The 15,248-nt window shown below is 62.1% G+C and overlaps 2 protein-coding genes across 7 annotated transcripts in view; one reads left to right on the forward strand and one right to left on the reverse strand.

Moving 5' to 3' along the window:
• The window catches only part of LOC128930292 (uncharacterized), a 36,120-nt gene extending 31,353 nt beyond the window's left edge, over nucleotides 1-4,767 (forward strand). For 2 of the 4 annotated variants that reach the window (XR_013530289.1, XM_078357981.1), the window contains 4 exons: nucleotides 313-539; nucleotides 947-1,019; nucleotides 2,479-2,752; nucleotides 3,299-4,767. Coding sequence is in view for 3 of the 4 variants with exons in the window: in XM_078357981.1 (XP_078214107.1) it covers nucleotides 313-539; nucleotides 947-1,019; nucleotides 2,479-2,506 (328 nt within the window). In the remaining variant the exon portion in view is untranslated. Of the gene's footprint in view, nucleotides 1-312; nucleotides 540-842; nucleotides 1,157-2,478; nucleotides 2,753-3,298 lie in introns of those variants that run through there. The other 2 variants (XM_078357979.1, XM_078357980.1) reach the window with 2 other exon arrangements.
• An 841-nt stretch (nucleotides 4,768-5,608) lies between these two features.
• RNF166 (ring finger protein 166) lies at nucleotides 5,609-15,204 on the reverse strand. Of its 3 annotated transcripts, none has more exons than XM_035282081.3 (6): nucleotides 14,982-15,204; nucleotides 10,260-10,416; nucleotides 8,621-8,733; nucleotides 8,023-8,122; nucleotides 7,579-7,686; nucleotides 5,609-6,671 (listed from the first exon to the last, which is right to left on the reverse strand). In XM_035282081.3, exons 1-6 carry the CDS (start codon nucleotides 15,134-15,136, stop codon nucleotides 6,606-6,608), a joined length of 699 nt encoding a protein of 232 aa, XP_035137972.3. In that variant the 5' UTR covers nucleotides 15,137-15,204; the 3' UTR covers nucleotides 5,609-6,605. The 3 variants fall into 3 exon arrangements, with proteins under 3 accessions (XP_035137972.3, XP_035137969.3, XP_078214104.1); XM_035282078.3 differs by having other exon boundaries at nucleotides 8,023-8,137; XM_078357978.1 differs by lacking the exons at nucleotides 10,260-10,416; nucleotides 14,982-15,204 and adding an exon at nucleotides 10,055-10,116 and having other exon boundaries at nucleotides 8,023-8,137; nucleotides 8,621-9,952.
• Between the last annotated feature and the right edge of the window lie 44 nt (nucleotides 15,205-15,248).

Consider the following 15,248-nt stretch of genomic DNA (forward strand, 5'->3'; position numbering starts at 1 on the left):
TTTCAGTAGACACAGCGTTTCACCATGTTGGTTAGGCTGGTCTTGAACTCCTGACCTCAGCTGATCTGCCAGCCTCAGCCTCCCAAAGTGCTAGGATCACAGATGTGCGCCACTGCTCCTGGCCTGAAGGGTGGTTGTTAAGCTGGGGTCCAGTGGACACGTTCTGTGTGGTATGGGGGTCCCGAGAGGCAGACATGCTTGTTGTCAGAGCCCCGGCTACACTGGCTTTCAGTGGCAGTGCCCGGTGGCTGGCAGCCCTGTGCGCTGGAGATGAAGGGGACGGACGTGGTATTCGCCGTGTGCCTTTCACAGGATGTGTCTTTCGCCTGGCAAATGGTGTAATGCCCGGTTGTCTGGCCTGCACCCAGGAGTCCCTCCCGGAAACTTGCTCACATTGGCAGACGCCCTGCGCCTCTTGTCTGATTCGCGTCCAGGTTATGCCTGCCTGACCATCACTCTGGTGCTGGAAGCCTGCCCTGTGTCCCCCGCGTCCCCGAGAAAACCCAGCCTGGGCAGCCCCTGGTTCTTCCTTGTGGCAGGTACAAATTCAGTCCCCACTGCAATGGGAAACAGGTTCAAAGACTTACTAGTCGCAGATCCTGGGCAGGGAGGGCACCAGGAGTGGGGACAGCCATCGTCCATCCCCAGATCCCATGTGGCAGAAGTGAAGGTTCGGGCAGAGAGAAGAGGGTGTGGCAATGAGCCGTTTGCACAGGGAGTGGGGAGCGGTCAGCGCAGGTTCACGGGCAAATGCCTGAATGGTCTGATGAAAGGAAGTGCAGGGAGCATGGGGGCCCAGGCTCCCAGCAGGAGAGACGCCTCTGAGTGCTCATCTCTGGTAGGTGGCATGGGCGTCTGGGCATGGTGTCCTCCTGGTGCCCAGGCTACGGGCTTGGCTGTGCTGCCCGCTACAACGGTCCCTACCGATACCACCTGTCACACACAGGACACTGCAGGAGCAGATGCCTTAGCACAGACCAGGGAGAGCAACGGTGGCCCTCGGACTTGGGGCACATGAGGTGAGAATTGAACCTTCAAGTACCGAGGCAGTGTGCATGTGTGTCTGCAGGTCACAGGGGTGTTTGTGTGTGTGTCCATGGGCATATGCATGTGGGAAGTGGCAGTACCTTCTCTGAGGTGGCATGGAGGCTGGGCATCAGCAGGTAAGCGCCAGGCACCAGGAGAGGGGTCTGTGGGGTCCCCAGCGTCGTCCTGCAGAGTTGGATGCCTGGAGGTTCCTCTGGTGCCAGCTGTGCCACCTGCTCTCTGCCAGTGTCCTTTGAGCTTCCCACCTGCCATGTTAGAGCTGACACCTGCCTGGGAGGCAGGCAGTGGGGAGGTTGCGGGGCCACTGGGCAGCTGCCATGGAGGAACTGGTGACCTGCTGAGTGCATTCTCCCTCCCAGCCACAAGGAGGACAAAGCCCGCTGCGTAAGGGGCTGGGGCTGCACCATGCCTGGGATCCGGATGAGGACTGTCCAGGGCTCCTGCGAACGGGGGTGGGCCTGGGGCAGGAGGGCCTGGGGTGGGGAAGCTGGCGTCCCTTCCGGCTGCAGGTCAGCACGGCGCTTTCTCCATGGCCTGCACCCTGGGTTACCGCATTGGCAGGGTCAGGGCTGCGGGCAAAAGTTGCACGGTCCTTGGAGCCCCCGTGCCTCCAGAAATGCCAGGGACAGCATCGACAGAGTGCTGACGGACAGCATGGTGACTGAACTGTGTCTCCCTAAAAGATGTTGGGGTTCCACCCCCACCTCTGGGCATGGGGCCTTATTGAAAATAGAGTTGGCCGAGCGCAGTGGCTCACGCCTGTAATCCCAGCACTTTGGGAGCCCAAGGCGGGCGGATCATGTGATCAGGAGTTTGAGACCAGCCTGGCCAATGTGGTGAAACCCCGTCTCTACTAAAAATACAAAAATCAGCTGGGCACATGCTAGTGGTGGCACGTGCCTGTAATCCCAGCTACTCAGAAGGCTGAGGCAGGAGAATTGCCTGAACCTGGGAGACTCTGTCTCAAAAAAAAAAAAAAAGTCTCTGCTTGTGCCGAGAGCCCAGTGTTAGAGATGCATCCCTTAGGCTACCTTTGTGTCAGTGCCTTTGACCTTGCCATGCTTTGCTGAGTGAATTCAAGCCTCTTTTTCCATGAGTGTGTTTAGAGAACCCCGGGATGCACTTATGGGAGGACAGGGCCACCGGAGGCGGCCTCTTCAGGCCATCCCTCAATGGGGCCGGGCCCTCCAGCTGTTCCGCGCTGGGAGGCTGACATAGATGAGGGCGCCCTCCCTCCCCTCCCTCCTTCTCCCTGCATCACGTCCTGGCGCAGGGCGTTAGGGTCCCCGTGGAGGCCTCCGGGGTTTTTCAGGTGAGCTGCCAAGTAGGTGTCCCGGCTGGGCCCACAGTGGAATGCCAGCCCTGCGTGCCTCTTGTTAGCAGAGGATTTGGGGCAGGTTTTCTGAGTATCTTTTTTCATCTACAAAACAGGAGCACTGGCCTCTGCCTCCTTCCCTAGGGCCACATGAGCATAAAAACAGGTGGCCCCAAATTAGAGGAATGCCAAGGCACCACCCAGATGCACCCAGAGGATCCTGGGAGGGTCAGGCTGCTGCAGCCCGTGCGCTGGGCCTCGGGATAGAGGAGCTGCAGCTGGGAGGCCCTCAGTTGGAGGAAACACCCCCTCCCTCACGCACACCTGTGGTTCTGCTGCTGCCGCCGCCTGTGAGGGCCCAGAGCGCTGGTCATGGCTCCTGAGACCCAGGTATGAGAATTACGGGCAGTTTCTTGTGGGGTCCAGCCTGGGGCCAGGGAATCTCCATTCCCACCTGACCGCTTTCTAATGGGGAAGTTCCCTGGTCCCTAGGACCTGGCGGCACCCTCTGGACGGCAGGGTTCGCGCTCCCCATGCTACTGCTGGTCTGGGAAGGGCCTGGACCCCACAGGGCAGGAGCCCTCCGTGGCTTGGCGCCTTGCAGTCAGGTCCTGCTGTACCCCAGGGTGGGAGGGACACCCAGGCTTCCAGGGCCCTGCCTGAGAGCGGTGGGCCCACATCCCAGCTCCCGAGGCTCGTGTGGTCTGAGTGGGCCGCACTCTGGCTCCGGTGCTGTGCACGCCCCCACCCCACGACACGAGGCGCTTCAGCTTATCTCCTCGCGTGGCCGTAGGAGGGGCCCGGCCTCCCCGCTGTCACTGGGACAGCCCCACTGTATCCCAGTGCAGTCGTCCGGCTCTACCCAGGGCTTTGATAAGTAGAAAGATGGAGCCGGGGGCCTTGCTCCCAGCCTGAGGCCTCCTCCCCACACGGCAGGGTCTGCTGAGTTCCGAGGGACCCCAAGTCGCCACTTCCTGTCATTCTGAAGTCCTACCCTGGACTCGGCAGATTCTCCCAGACACCAGGTCACCCATGAGGAAGGCTGAGGCGGCATCTTCACCTGGACACCGGCCTGCGGCTCTCAGCTCTCCTGTGGCCTCCATGAGGGGACCTGGAGGGGATGGGTCTGCTGCTTCCAGACCCACGTGCAGGGACAGGGGGTGCCCTGAGGAGGGGCCCTGGGCTTCCTCTCACAGCGCCCAGGAGCCGAAGTAGCGGAAGGCCTGGGTCCAACTGGGAGGGGACAGGGTTCAGCTTCCTCCATGGGGCTGAGCGTCCAGAGGCAGCCCAGGGTTTGGGAGCAGGGCTGGTGGAGTGTGACAGGGTGGTCTCCTTGTCTGGGCTCCGTTCTCTGTCCTCGACTCTGGGCGATGCTGGCTTGTAGGAGGCGCGTGGCTGTGGTTCGGTCAGGGAGGGCTGCCTGAGGACGAGGGCCGCCCAGTGGGACAAGCACATGGGGACGGGCTTCTCATGTGCCTTTCAGAGGCTACAGTTGGTTAAAACCATTCCCATCCACAGCATGAGTGACAGTGGGTGCAGGAGCCTTTCCTTCTCCTGCCCCACCTGGGCCCGGTGCCCCCGCCCCAGCCCCGGCCTTGCTGAGTCCCCAGCACCAGCGGTCACAGCGTGGTCCCAGGAGGGACCTTCAGAGCTGAGAGTGACACAGAATTCACCCCCGACGCACCTGCCTGCATGGAAGCAGGGGGCCTGGGGCAGAGCAAAGCCTGGGAGTCCAGGCAGTTCCCAGCCTGTCCATGCCAACCCTGACAGCCCCTCCCCATTCCCGAGGCGTCGGGGAGCCACTCAGTGACCTGTAGGTGATTCCGCCTCCCCCGGTGAGGCACAGAGACTTGGGCACCTCCCCAAGGGCTGTAGTTGAGGCCACGATCTGTCCAGACAGGGCCCCGGAGCTGCCTCCGGGCTTCTTGGACACCCCGGGTCATGCCCTCGTGACTGCTCCATGTCACCCTCCGGTCAGCTGTGGAGTAGGTGAACACACAGCCACACGTGGCTGGGACTGGCCCTGCTCTGCAGGCTATTGGCCTCTCTGGGCATCAGTCAGAGGCCCACATGGTTCCTGGGGACACTGTGTCTCGAGCCTCCTCCTGGAGGGGCACAGGGAAAGGCAGGCTGGCAGCTGGCTCTGCTGTTCCCCAAAGTTTGGTGCTGGCTGGTGAGGGCCTCCCAGACACAGGGCCATGTCACCAGGGGTCAAAGAGTAGTGGGAAGGGAAGGTGGGGTCTCCGGTGGCCCTTGGCGAGTGCAATCTGAAGTCAGCCATGCTCCCTAAGGGGTGTCTCCCCTGGGTTGAAGGCTGGTGGAGGCTCCTGCATGTCCAGCCCAAGCTGTGGCCTTCAGGGTCAGGACAGCCACCTCCCATTCTAGTAAAGAATCCAGAACAATTAGCTAGGCGTGGTGGTGCGTGCCTGTAGTCCCAGCTACTCTGGAGGCTGAGGCAGGAGAATGGCTTGAAGCCAGGAGGCGGAGGTTGCAGTGAGCCGAGATCACACCACTGCACTCCAGCCTGGGCAACAACAGCGAAACTCCATCTAAAAAAAAAAAAAAATCCAGAACAGAGACTGAAAACACCCCTTAACTGAGAGGGGAGGGAGGAGGCAGGAAACAGTGGCTGATCTCGGATGGCTGGCTGCTCTGGGGTTGGCGAGCAGGTGATTCTCGTCAGCCTGAGGCCCTCAGAGATGGTAGAACAGGGGACCCCCTGCCCCTGACGGTGACCCGTCGCAGAGCTACAAGCGCTTTCATACACTCAGTGTGCTCAGAAAGCAATCCAGGTCAGGCACACCTGTGGTCCCAGTGACACGGGAGGTCAGGGCAGGGGGATCACTTGAGCCCAGGAGACGGAGATTGTAGTGAGCTATGATCACACCACTGCCCTCCAGCCTGGTCGACAGAGTGAGACCCCAGCTCTTAAAAAAAACCAAAAAGGGCAAAGAAAGCAGCTGGGAGTTCGAAGCCCAGGCAAGGGGGAAACAGGAGCCCTGTGGGGACAGAAGCATGTGGTCCCTTAGAAGGAGGAGGGCCCAGTGCCCAGTGCCCATGTCGGCATGGCTCTGTGCGACCCTCCATGGCTGAGTGAGGCTTGGGCCAGGGCACGCAAGGGCTGCAGGCTGCACCCCAGCATGAGCTGCCTGGGAAGGCACGGCAGCCTCCCACGTACAGAGCAGCTGGCGATGCCACACCGTGGAGGATAAGCCCAGTCAGGGCTGCTAGAGATGCTCTGAGACATTTTATTTAAACTTTTATTTTAAAAAAAGACAGCAACAATTAATGCCAAGAACAGAAAAGAGTGCTGACGCGTTGCCCGGCCCACCACGCAGGCCCCGACCAGGCCCTGGAGCGCCGCACCGCTAGGGCCAAGTCCCCTCGGGCAGTGGGGCACAGTCAGCTGGGAAGGTGACAGTGGGCTGAGGTCAGGAGGGGCCCCTGCTCTGCCGGCCCTGCCTCTCCTGGGAGCAGCCGCTGCAGGTGCCTGGGGTGCTGGGATTTCTTCCGGTTATCAAAGAGAAACACGCAAACCTCAAGGACCCAGACAGGCTGGGTGGCCCGGGCAGGCCTGAGGCTCGCCTGAGCTCCAGCAGGCCCCGCTGCTCCTTTCCTCCTTGCCCCAATCCCACAATGCTTGTTTTGTTTCTTTTAAAAAATATAATTTTGTAAATGTTCCATAAAAATACTATTATCCCTAGTCAAACACAGATATTGCAGTATGAAGAGTCACTGCTCTGTCTTTGCTCTATAAAATGTGAAAAGATTATCACACCGGATCGTATAGAAAAGATGCCAGGATTCCTAAGTATCACAAAAGCCAGTACCAAATGCGCAAGGTGGAAGCGGGGCCGGGGCGGGCAGGGCGGCAGCTGGGGTTCCTCCTGGCTCTACTGCCGGGTGCAGCTCAGACACCACTGGTCCCTTCTTCCCACGCGGGGGCATCATGGCTTTGAAGAGACAGCGACTGCTCCAGGTCCCAGCGGCCAGCCCTGCCCAAGGAGGCCGCCTGCTTGGCCAGAAGCACCGAATGAGCCAGCGACGCTGGCGGGACCAGGTGGCCCTGCTCTGGCGGTCTAGGCGGCTGGCCCGTCTCCCCTCCTGCACAGGTGCAGGCTCCTCCTGGGCCGGTGAGGCGTGCTCCTGAGGAGATGCCAGGTGTGACACAGGAGCCCAGCCCTGTCCCTCGAGCAGGGGCATCCTTGACCCCAGACAGGGGCAGGTGGCTGTGCTGCCCCCTTCAGTTCTCAGAGAGAGACAGGGCCAGGGCAGCCTGGAAGGCAGCCTCCTCATCAATGCTGTAGTCCTGGAGACAGGGAGGAGAGAAGCGCTGGGTGTGAGGGCCGCCCCTCTGCCCCCCACCCACACAGTCGTGTCCACCCTTCGTGCCTCCCTCCAGCAGGACACAGGAAGGACCCGGCTCTGTCGTCCCAGCAGGCATGGGGCCTGCGGGGTTGAGAATGTGTGACCGTCACCTGCTCCCCGGAGTTCTGTTCTTCAGCTAGTTCCCTGAGGGGGCCCAGGGACACTGTGCACCAGGTGACTGGGTGCCAGTGGGTTTGTGGGGGGACTGGGGGCTGCTGCTTCAGCTCAGACTCTAAGCCCTGAGGTGTCCGAGGTGAGCAGGCAGGCCAGGGCTCCCTGACCTCCGACACTTTCCATCCTGAGGCTGTCAGGAGCATGGGTCCTGGGCGGCTGGCAGCGGGAGTGACAGCTGTCAACAGGATTGTAAGCCAGCGCCAGGAATACACAGGGCTGGGCAGGGAGGGGCCGCACCAGGAGTGAAGAGTTTGCATGAGGGTCTGCCGGCCTGGGTGCACGCCTGACCCACGGCGGCTGGGAGAAGGAGACAAAGCCGGAGGGGCCAATGGCGATGGGAGTCCTTCCAGCTCCCTCCAGAAAGCTTGAGGAAGGAAGCCCCGCTCATTCTCAAGGGGCTCTGTGGGGTGGGCAGGCAGGGACCTGCCCAGTGTGGTCCACGTCCCTAAGAGGCCTGGGCACCCTCTAGTGGCCACTTGGGCTCAGCCACCATCGCTCCCCACCTGCTCACGGCCCTCCCCTGCCCCTCGGAACCTGGAGGAGCGTAGCCACCTGCAATGGCTTTTACTTGCGGCTTCCTCGGAGCCCTGTGACCCTGAGGCTGGCTAGGGGCCCGCGCAGGAGGAGGGTGGCCGAGGAAGGGCGGGGCCGGGCCGGGCCGGCAGGGCGCCTACCACAAAGGTGTCGTAGGAGAACTTGTGCCGGTGCAGCAGGTGCTGCAGAAAGTTGGCGCTCTTGTAGCTGGGGTCCCCCCAGGGCATCGCCGAGCAGATGGGGCATACCTGGAAGGGGCAGCGGGATCAGGCCAAGCTGGACCAGGACGAGGTGGCACAGCCTCACAGGACTGGGGGTCCTTCCAGCCTCTGGGGTGCCCTCCCGAGCCCCTATCAGTGCCCCAGCCTGGGAAGGCACCCCAGACCCAGAGGAACATGCCTGGGTGACGAATGAATTAATCAGTGAGCATCACCCTGAAGACTTAGGGATGCTCCCCAGTTCCTGCCAGGTGCTGCTGGGGCAGCCAGGTCCCCACCACGGGTCCCCGGAGGCCTTTGAGGCCTCAGCACCACGGACCCCCCAGCACAGGTGGTTCTCTCCCGGGCCGGGCAGACGCTGCTCACCACACGGTTGGGGTCGCTGCGGTGGCTTTCCACACAGTGCTTCACCAGCTCCTGCTGGTCCAGGTTGCGGGCACCACAGTACGGGCAGGCGAAGGTGGACCTGTTGGGGATGTTGCTGGCGGGGCGGGGTAGTGTGAGCAGCACGGCTGGGGGCCTAGGGGCCCTGCCACCTGCTTCTCTCAAACGCAGGTGTGGCCCCAGGCCACCCTCTGTAGAACTGTGTGCCCTCTGTGCCTCTACACGCCATGGCCTCCTCACACAACCAGGCCAGCCACAGGCTGGAGTCTGCTGGTGCAGCCCTGGAAGAGCCATCTCTTGGCCCATCCACCCGCTGGGAGGTGACCTGTGGGTCTGGCCTACACCCTCCTTCTGCACCCCACACCTGAGGTGTCCGTACCCCAGGGAGTCTGGTGAGTGTGCCAGGGAGGGAAGCACAGGTGCCTTCCTGCAGGGTGGCAGGGACAGGTCTACCACCCCAGAGTGGACGGACCCCGGGCGACTCCCCAGCCTCGCTGGGACAGGGCACTGCACTTGCTCCTGGAGTGAGGAAACAGCTGAGGGCTCTGTCCCTCTCCCCTGCCCCAGCAGGGTGGCCTACCTGGGGATGGGCTGGGATGTGGGCACCACGGGGACGAACTTGGGGCAGTTGGCCATCTGCTCCTGGACCTTCAGGCAGGAGGAAATGTGCCCTCTCATCTTTGCCAGGGTCACCTAGGAGACAGGGCAGGAGGGCAAGGCAGTCCTGAGGATATGGAAGAGCTGTCCTGGGAAGGCCGAGACCTCAGGTGTCCAGGACCAGAAAACTGCAAGCAAGCAGCTGTGTTGCCAGCAGAGGGGACCCGGTCCTTCCCTGCTAGATCACAGGCACGGAGCAGTCGCTACTCCATGGCCAAAAGCAGGTCACCGGAGGATGGTCTGGCCGAGGGCAGAACCTGGCCTGAGAAGGCGGCGGGAGGCAGGCAAGGCTGTCTCTGGCACCTGGGGGAGGCAGAGCTCGGCGTGGTTCACATACATGCTCCAGAAAAAGGAAGCAGCCAAGTGGAGGCCACGAAGCCTTGCCACTCAGCACATGCCCCAAGCTGGGGCAGACACTCCGTGGAACTGAGAGGCAGGCTGAGAATCCTTCCATGGGACACGGCACCATCCTCCACCAACAGCCCACCTGACATCCAGGGCAACAGGCTGCCAGACTGCAGGTGCCCGAGGTCCTCGTGGACACAAGCCTGACACCCAGCTCTGCCCAGGGCTGCTGGACTCTGAGGGGTGCGCCACATCCTCCCGGCAAGGTTCCGGGAGACACAGCTGCGCGAGAAGACCCAGGTTAGAGAATCGACCGCTGTGGTGTGGGGAGGCCGCTCTGCATGTGACCCGTTCTGATCCTGTCTGTCTGCCCAGGAGAGAGGAACGCTGAGCAGGGAGGAGACGGGGTACCCAAGCACCTGAGACCACAGCCTGCTCAGCCTCGCCACTCTGGAATCTGGGGCACCCTCTGGACGTCTGGACCTCTGACCTTGAGGATAAGGCCCCGAGTGGCCGCGTTCCAGTGTGAGTACTTTGTAGAGCTTAATAACCTGAGACGCGGCAGTGTGAGAAATAATTCAAAACCAATTATAACCGCTCAGTCCCTCGGAAGCCGCTGAAAGAAACAGCCACTAGCTGGGGCCTCCCCACCCTGAGGTGAGTGTGCCAGGGAGGGCTGTGGGGCACAGGCCAGGCTCCAGGGCAGGACGGAGAAGGGGGGCCACCGAGGCCCATGACAAGTGGCAGGCCCTTGGGCTGCTCTGATGTGGTGTGGCGGCGCCCACCTGCCCAGCTCTGGCACTGCTGGCAGCTGGATGGTGCTCGGCCCTTATATGTCCTTGACTCTGCCTGTGGCCCTGGTGACCTTGGAGTCCCCAGTGCTGTCCCGGTATCAGCTGGCAGGGGAAGGCTGCATGGGAAGGTTTCAGCTCAGGCCCCATCCCTTCACTGGCCACCACCCACATGGGTTCCCTTGGCCCAGGCCAGGCGGCCCTAATGGTGCTGCACCCACCGGCTGGCCCCCATCAGTCATCACGATGGGAAGGGAGAGATGAAGACGGAGGGGAGGGAGGCGCCTGGGCCGGCTTCCTGGTGCAGGAGCTGCGGTTACTCAACAGGAAAGTGAGACGGCCCCAGCCCCGCCCTCTGCGGAACCCGTGGGCTGAGGCTGCCCATCGAGTGCCCCCGCCTCCCAGGACTGCCCGAGCAGGCGGTACCTTTTTGTTGCAGCCTCGACAGGGCGCTTTGTAGGATGAGAGCTGCTTCTCCACGTGGGTGGCCTTGTCCACCTTCTTGGGGTCGAAGGGCAGGCGGCAGAGTGGGCACAGCGGGGATGGCACCTGCAGGCATGGTTGGAGGCACTCCCCGCAGAACCTGCAAGGGACAGGGGCCTGAGCGCCAGCACGCCACTCGGGTCTCCCAAACTGTACCTTGAGCCTCACCTGAGCCCCTTCTCAGGACCCAGCACTTGTGGGGTCTGCAGGGACAGCTCTCACAACTGCTGTCGCCATTTCCAGAGACAGTCACTCTTACATCCAAGGCCCACCAACTGGATGGGCCCCATCTGGCTAAAGGGTGGCCCCAGTCCCTCCTGACAGTAGGGCCCCTGTGGTTTTCTGCCTAGGGGCAGAGCCGTAGCGATGGCCATCCACCACGTGTGGGCCAGAGGAGCTCCCATAAGCAGGAGCCCCAGGCTCGGCCCACCAGGCTCATGCTCACATGGGGACAACACCTGGGTGGGCCGTGGGGCACAGAGATAACCCAGGGACTCTGGAAACTCTTCTAGTGCCAGGCTCTAGGGGATCAAATCTCAGACAATCGTGGGAAAGGAAACTGCCAGGCCCCAGAGCCTCCAGAAGCACTGGACAGGGAAGGGCCAAAGCCGGCCATGGCAGCACGCTCTGAGGCCAGGTAGCAGTCACCGGGCTTGGGACAGCTTAGCAGGCAGGAGCAGAGGCTCAGGTCCTGGCCACTGTGGGGCACCTGAGGCTCCCATGGGCCCTGTCTCTTGGCACTGCCTGGAGACATTGTGTCGTGAGGCCAGAATGAAAGTCCGGCGGCCCTGGGTGCACTCCATGGCCACACACCCTCCCGCTGGTATCTACAGCCACATCACACTCTGTAGACGCACACAGGCCTTGGAGGGGAGCACAGCCAGCCAGTGAGAGCCCCCATTGCAAACACAGAGAAGGAGCCTGACCCCGGGGCCACATCCTGCTGGGGGTGGGGACAGCTGAGCCCCAGCGAGGAGCTGGGAGAAGGGCGGAGCCCCTCAGCCGTGGGAAACCTGTGGGACCGGGGGTCGCGGTGGGACAGGTCAAGGCGCTGGTGTAGGAGCCCCACTGGCCGGGACTGCGGGCAGTTCCCGAGTTCACAACCACTCCGCTGAATTAAGGGCCAAAGTCCTGTTTGCCATCAAGAGATTTCCACGTCCTTCCCAAGAAAAGGCCCTATCTGCGAGGAGGAAGGCCAAGGGAGCGTCTTATGTCCCTCCCGCTGTCCCCCATGCCCTCTTTCCCCACCACTGGATTCCGACGGAGCCCCACCCGGCGGTGGCTCCCACATTAACCTTTGTGAACCTGTCAAAGTGAACAGCCCCCGTGAGCCTTCTCCTGCAGAGTACAGAGGTTGCTCACTTCCCCCGCCTTGCCTGAGGTCTCAGCAGGTGTCCCGGCAGGTCTGCGGAGGAGACACCCACGCTCCCACACCTGAGCACCCCAGCAGGTATTTCCTGGGGCATCCCTGGCACTGGCCCCTGGACTCAAGCCGTGGAGGCCACCTATTCCACCGATTCCGGGAGGAAGGTGCTGGCAAGATGATCCATGTGGGGAGGCCCCGGGGACCCCTGCTCAGGCTCTCATGGCAGGGAGAGGTGGAAACAATCCTGGTGCCCACCAGCAGATGGATGAAGAAGGTGTGTGGCGTGACACACACGGAAAGGGTATTCAACTGAGAAGAGGCGTGAAGCCTCACCATGCGCCGGGAGGCCTGGGAAACGGCGCAGGGCAGACAGCAAGCACGGCCGACCACGTGGCAGGAATCCACTCACTAAATGGCCACAGAAAGCAGAACGGCAGCTGCTGGGGAGGGCCCTGCTTCCTTCTGGGGCGGTAAGAATCTTCTAACCTCGCACTGACTGCTGAGCAAACCCTAAGCTGCCAGAGGCCAGGCGGAAGCCCAGCTGCACTGCATGGCCACGGGCCGAGTGGCAGCTACTTCAATGGAAGAAGAAGCGTCCCAGGCAAAGCTGGGGAAGAAGAGAGAAAAGACAGGAGGAAGACAGCCTCATCCGCACCCTGAAGGACTCAGAAAACACGAGAGGGAACGCAGCCTGGCAGGCGGGGGAGCCAGGCCCGAGGAAGACACCAGAGGGAACCCAGCCTGGCAGGCGGGGGAGCCAGGCCCAAGGAAGACCCGAGAGGGAACCCAGGCTGGCAGGCGGGGGAGCCGGGCCTCTGAGGAGCAGTAGGCAGAATGAGGTATCCAGAAGGTGGGTGCAGCCCTTGGCCTAGTTTCCAGTGATGGCCACCCCGGTACCTGGAGAGCCAGCAGCCGGGAGCAGTGCCCACTGCCCCCACAGGAAGTTCCTGTCTGCACCCACCCAGGGGCTGGTGCTGAGCAGCTTCTCGGCTGAAGGAAGTAGCTGAGGGCAATGGGTGTGGGGGTGTGACAGCCTTGCAAAGTGGGAGGGGGACCGCACACCAGTCCTCCCAGCAGGCACTGGGGACTGCCAATGGGGTGTCGCCCCCACACTGGCTGCTGCACAAGCTGAGGAGCTGGACAGCCCATGTTTCAGCGATCTGCCTGGCCGGCCCTCAGCTGCCAACAGCTGCCCTGCACAGGTGGAGGCTGCTCACACAGGCCTTCCAGGCGGGGTCATGCTCACGGGTCCTGGCCACAGGCCTCTGGTTCTAGAGGTGGCTTAATGCTCATACTGTCCCGAGTGACAACAGTTCCTGCGGGCCCCCAGGGGGCCTCCTGCCCAAGGCTAGAGCAAGGTGCTCGCCCCACACAGGGTACACCTGCCGAAAGAACTCTACCCTGGAGGAGGAAGCTGTTCTGGCTGGGAGCCTGTGGAGGGGACCCGGAGAGTCTTTCAACTGTCCGTGCTCGTTTGCATGCATGCCTTAGGAACGCCAGCAAGAAACAGAAAGGTAGGGCCAGAAAACAAAGCTGCCAGGGAAAGTCAGGGAGAAAAGTCTTTGAAAGGCAAAGGCTGTGGGCAAAGCTCCGGCAGGACCCACAGTGAGGCCAGGAGGGCTATCAGATTCTACCAAGAGAAGCATGTGGGAGAGAAGTTCACAGGAAAGATGCTCCACGATTCCATGCAGTCCTGGATTCTGTGTGATGAAAACCACATTTTAGAAGCACGCATTTGGAAAACAGGGAAATACGGATCTGTGCAGACAGGAAGGTGGAAATGCTGTGGTCACCACAAGGTGAAGGTGCTGACACCCAAAAGCCATGGGAGGCTTTCTAAAACCAGGCCAAGGTCAAGCCTTGCAGCCCTCGGTAACAGAGGAGAAGGTGCAGAACACACATGAAATACCCGTTACTACCTGCTCACAAGAAGTCCCCCAGGGAGCGGTGGCTCACGCCTGTAATCCCAGCATTTCGGGAGGCTCAGGTGGGGGGATCACGAGGTGTGGAGTTCAAGACCAGCTTGGTCAAGCCTCATCTCTAATAAAAATACAAAATAAGCCAGGCATGGTGGGGGGCACTCCAGCTTCTCAGGAGGCTGAGGCAGGAAAGCCGCTTGAAGCCAGGAGGTGGAGGTTGCAGTGAGCCCAGATAGCACCCCTTGCACTCCAGCCTGGGTGAAAAGATTCCGTCTCCAAAAAAAAGTCCTCTTCAGAGGCTGCCACACGAAAATGTCACAGCAAAGTGAGATGGAGGAGCGGGAGCAGGGCCTTTAGCAGCTCCAGGAGAAGTCGGTAGAGCTATCCCAGCGTGGGCAGGGACCTGTGCCACCTGACACAGGTGACCAACCAGCTCTCAGCTCTGCTTCCTGACACTGGCCCTGCCACCTCCGTGGGTGCCCAGCACACAGCCACCAGCTCCCTCTGTGGTAGGAGCCTCTGAAGTCAGCTGCCTTTGCTTGCAAAATGTTCTAGAGCCTCCTACCAGCCTGGGTGCACCCCTCTAGACTCCAGCACCTCAGCAGCTTGGATGTCTGTGGGGAAGCCCTGCTCTCTCTCTACCCTGCCACTGCTCATTTTGCTCAAGAGCTGTATTATTCAGCTCTTAGGAGAGGGTGTGGAGCAGACACTCTGATCTCGGCTTCCTCCCAACGGGGCTGGCAGCTCCATAATACTTGAGCGCAGGCCCCCGCCGGGAGGAAAGCCACGTCCTCGAGTTTCTGTTCCTGAAACACCCTTCAGGAAGCAGCTTTGAGCCCTGGTGCCGCTGGAAACCCCAGCAAGGGGGTCAGTGTCTGCTCCCCTGTGGACCGGGCTGCCTGGCTAGCCAGTGATTGCTGTGACCCAAGTTCTCCTTCAAAGAAATCGTAACATCAGACTCCAAACAAGCCCCTCTAAACTTCAGGGAACTCCTTTCCTCCGTCATCAAAACAGGCAAACAGCGGGTCCGAACAAGAGTTGATAGCAAAAGCCACAAGTCATTTATTCACAACTGCCCACTCCAGCCCCACAAGACCAAAGCCGCCGCCACCGGCGGAGCGGTGGCACCTGCTGCCCTCTGAGTACCCGAGCGCCCGCCGCAGCCCCCGGGGACCGCAGGAGCAGCGGACCGGGCGCCCGGGCGGAGGACGAACGCGCCCCGAGGACAGCGGCGGCGCCGCGCAGGGGAGCCCGGACCCCGCGCGCCCCTGAGTCCCCGCGCGCCCAGTCCGGGACTGCACCGGAGCGGCCGCCGGCCCAGCGATCCCTCCCGCGGCGGGGCGCGGCCCCCTCCCCGAGGCCCCCGGCGGGTGCGCTCACGTGTGACCGCAGCTGCCGATGGCCACGGGCCGGTGATAGACCTCCAGGCAGATGGGGCAGGTGTACTGCGCCTCCAGGCCGCTGTCGCCGCCCGCGGGCCCGGCCGGCGGCTGCCGCTGCTGAGCCGAGGCCACCAGGCTGCGGAACATCGCCATCCCGGGGCCAGGCCCGCGCCGCCCGCCGCCCGCTGTCCAGGCCCGGCCCGGCCCGGCCAGAGCGTCACGGCCGCGACTGCGCCGCGCTGACGTCATCGGAGAGCGCCGCCCC

Source organism: Callithrix jacchus, chromosome 20, assembly GCF_049354715.1.
Source record: "Callithrix jacchus isolate 240 chromosome 20, calJac240_pri, whole genome shotgun sequence".
Classification (NCBI taxonomy): domain Eukaryota; kingdom Metazoa; phylum Chordata; class Mammalia; order Primates; family Cebidae; genus Callithrix; species Callithrix jacchus.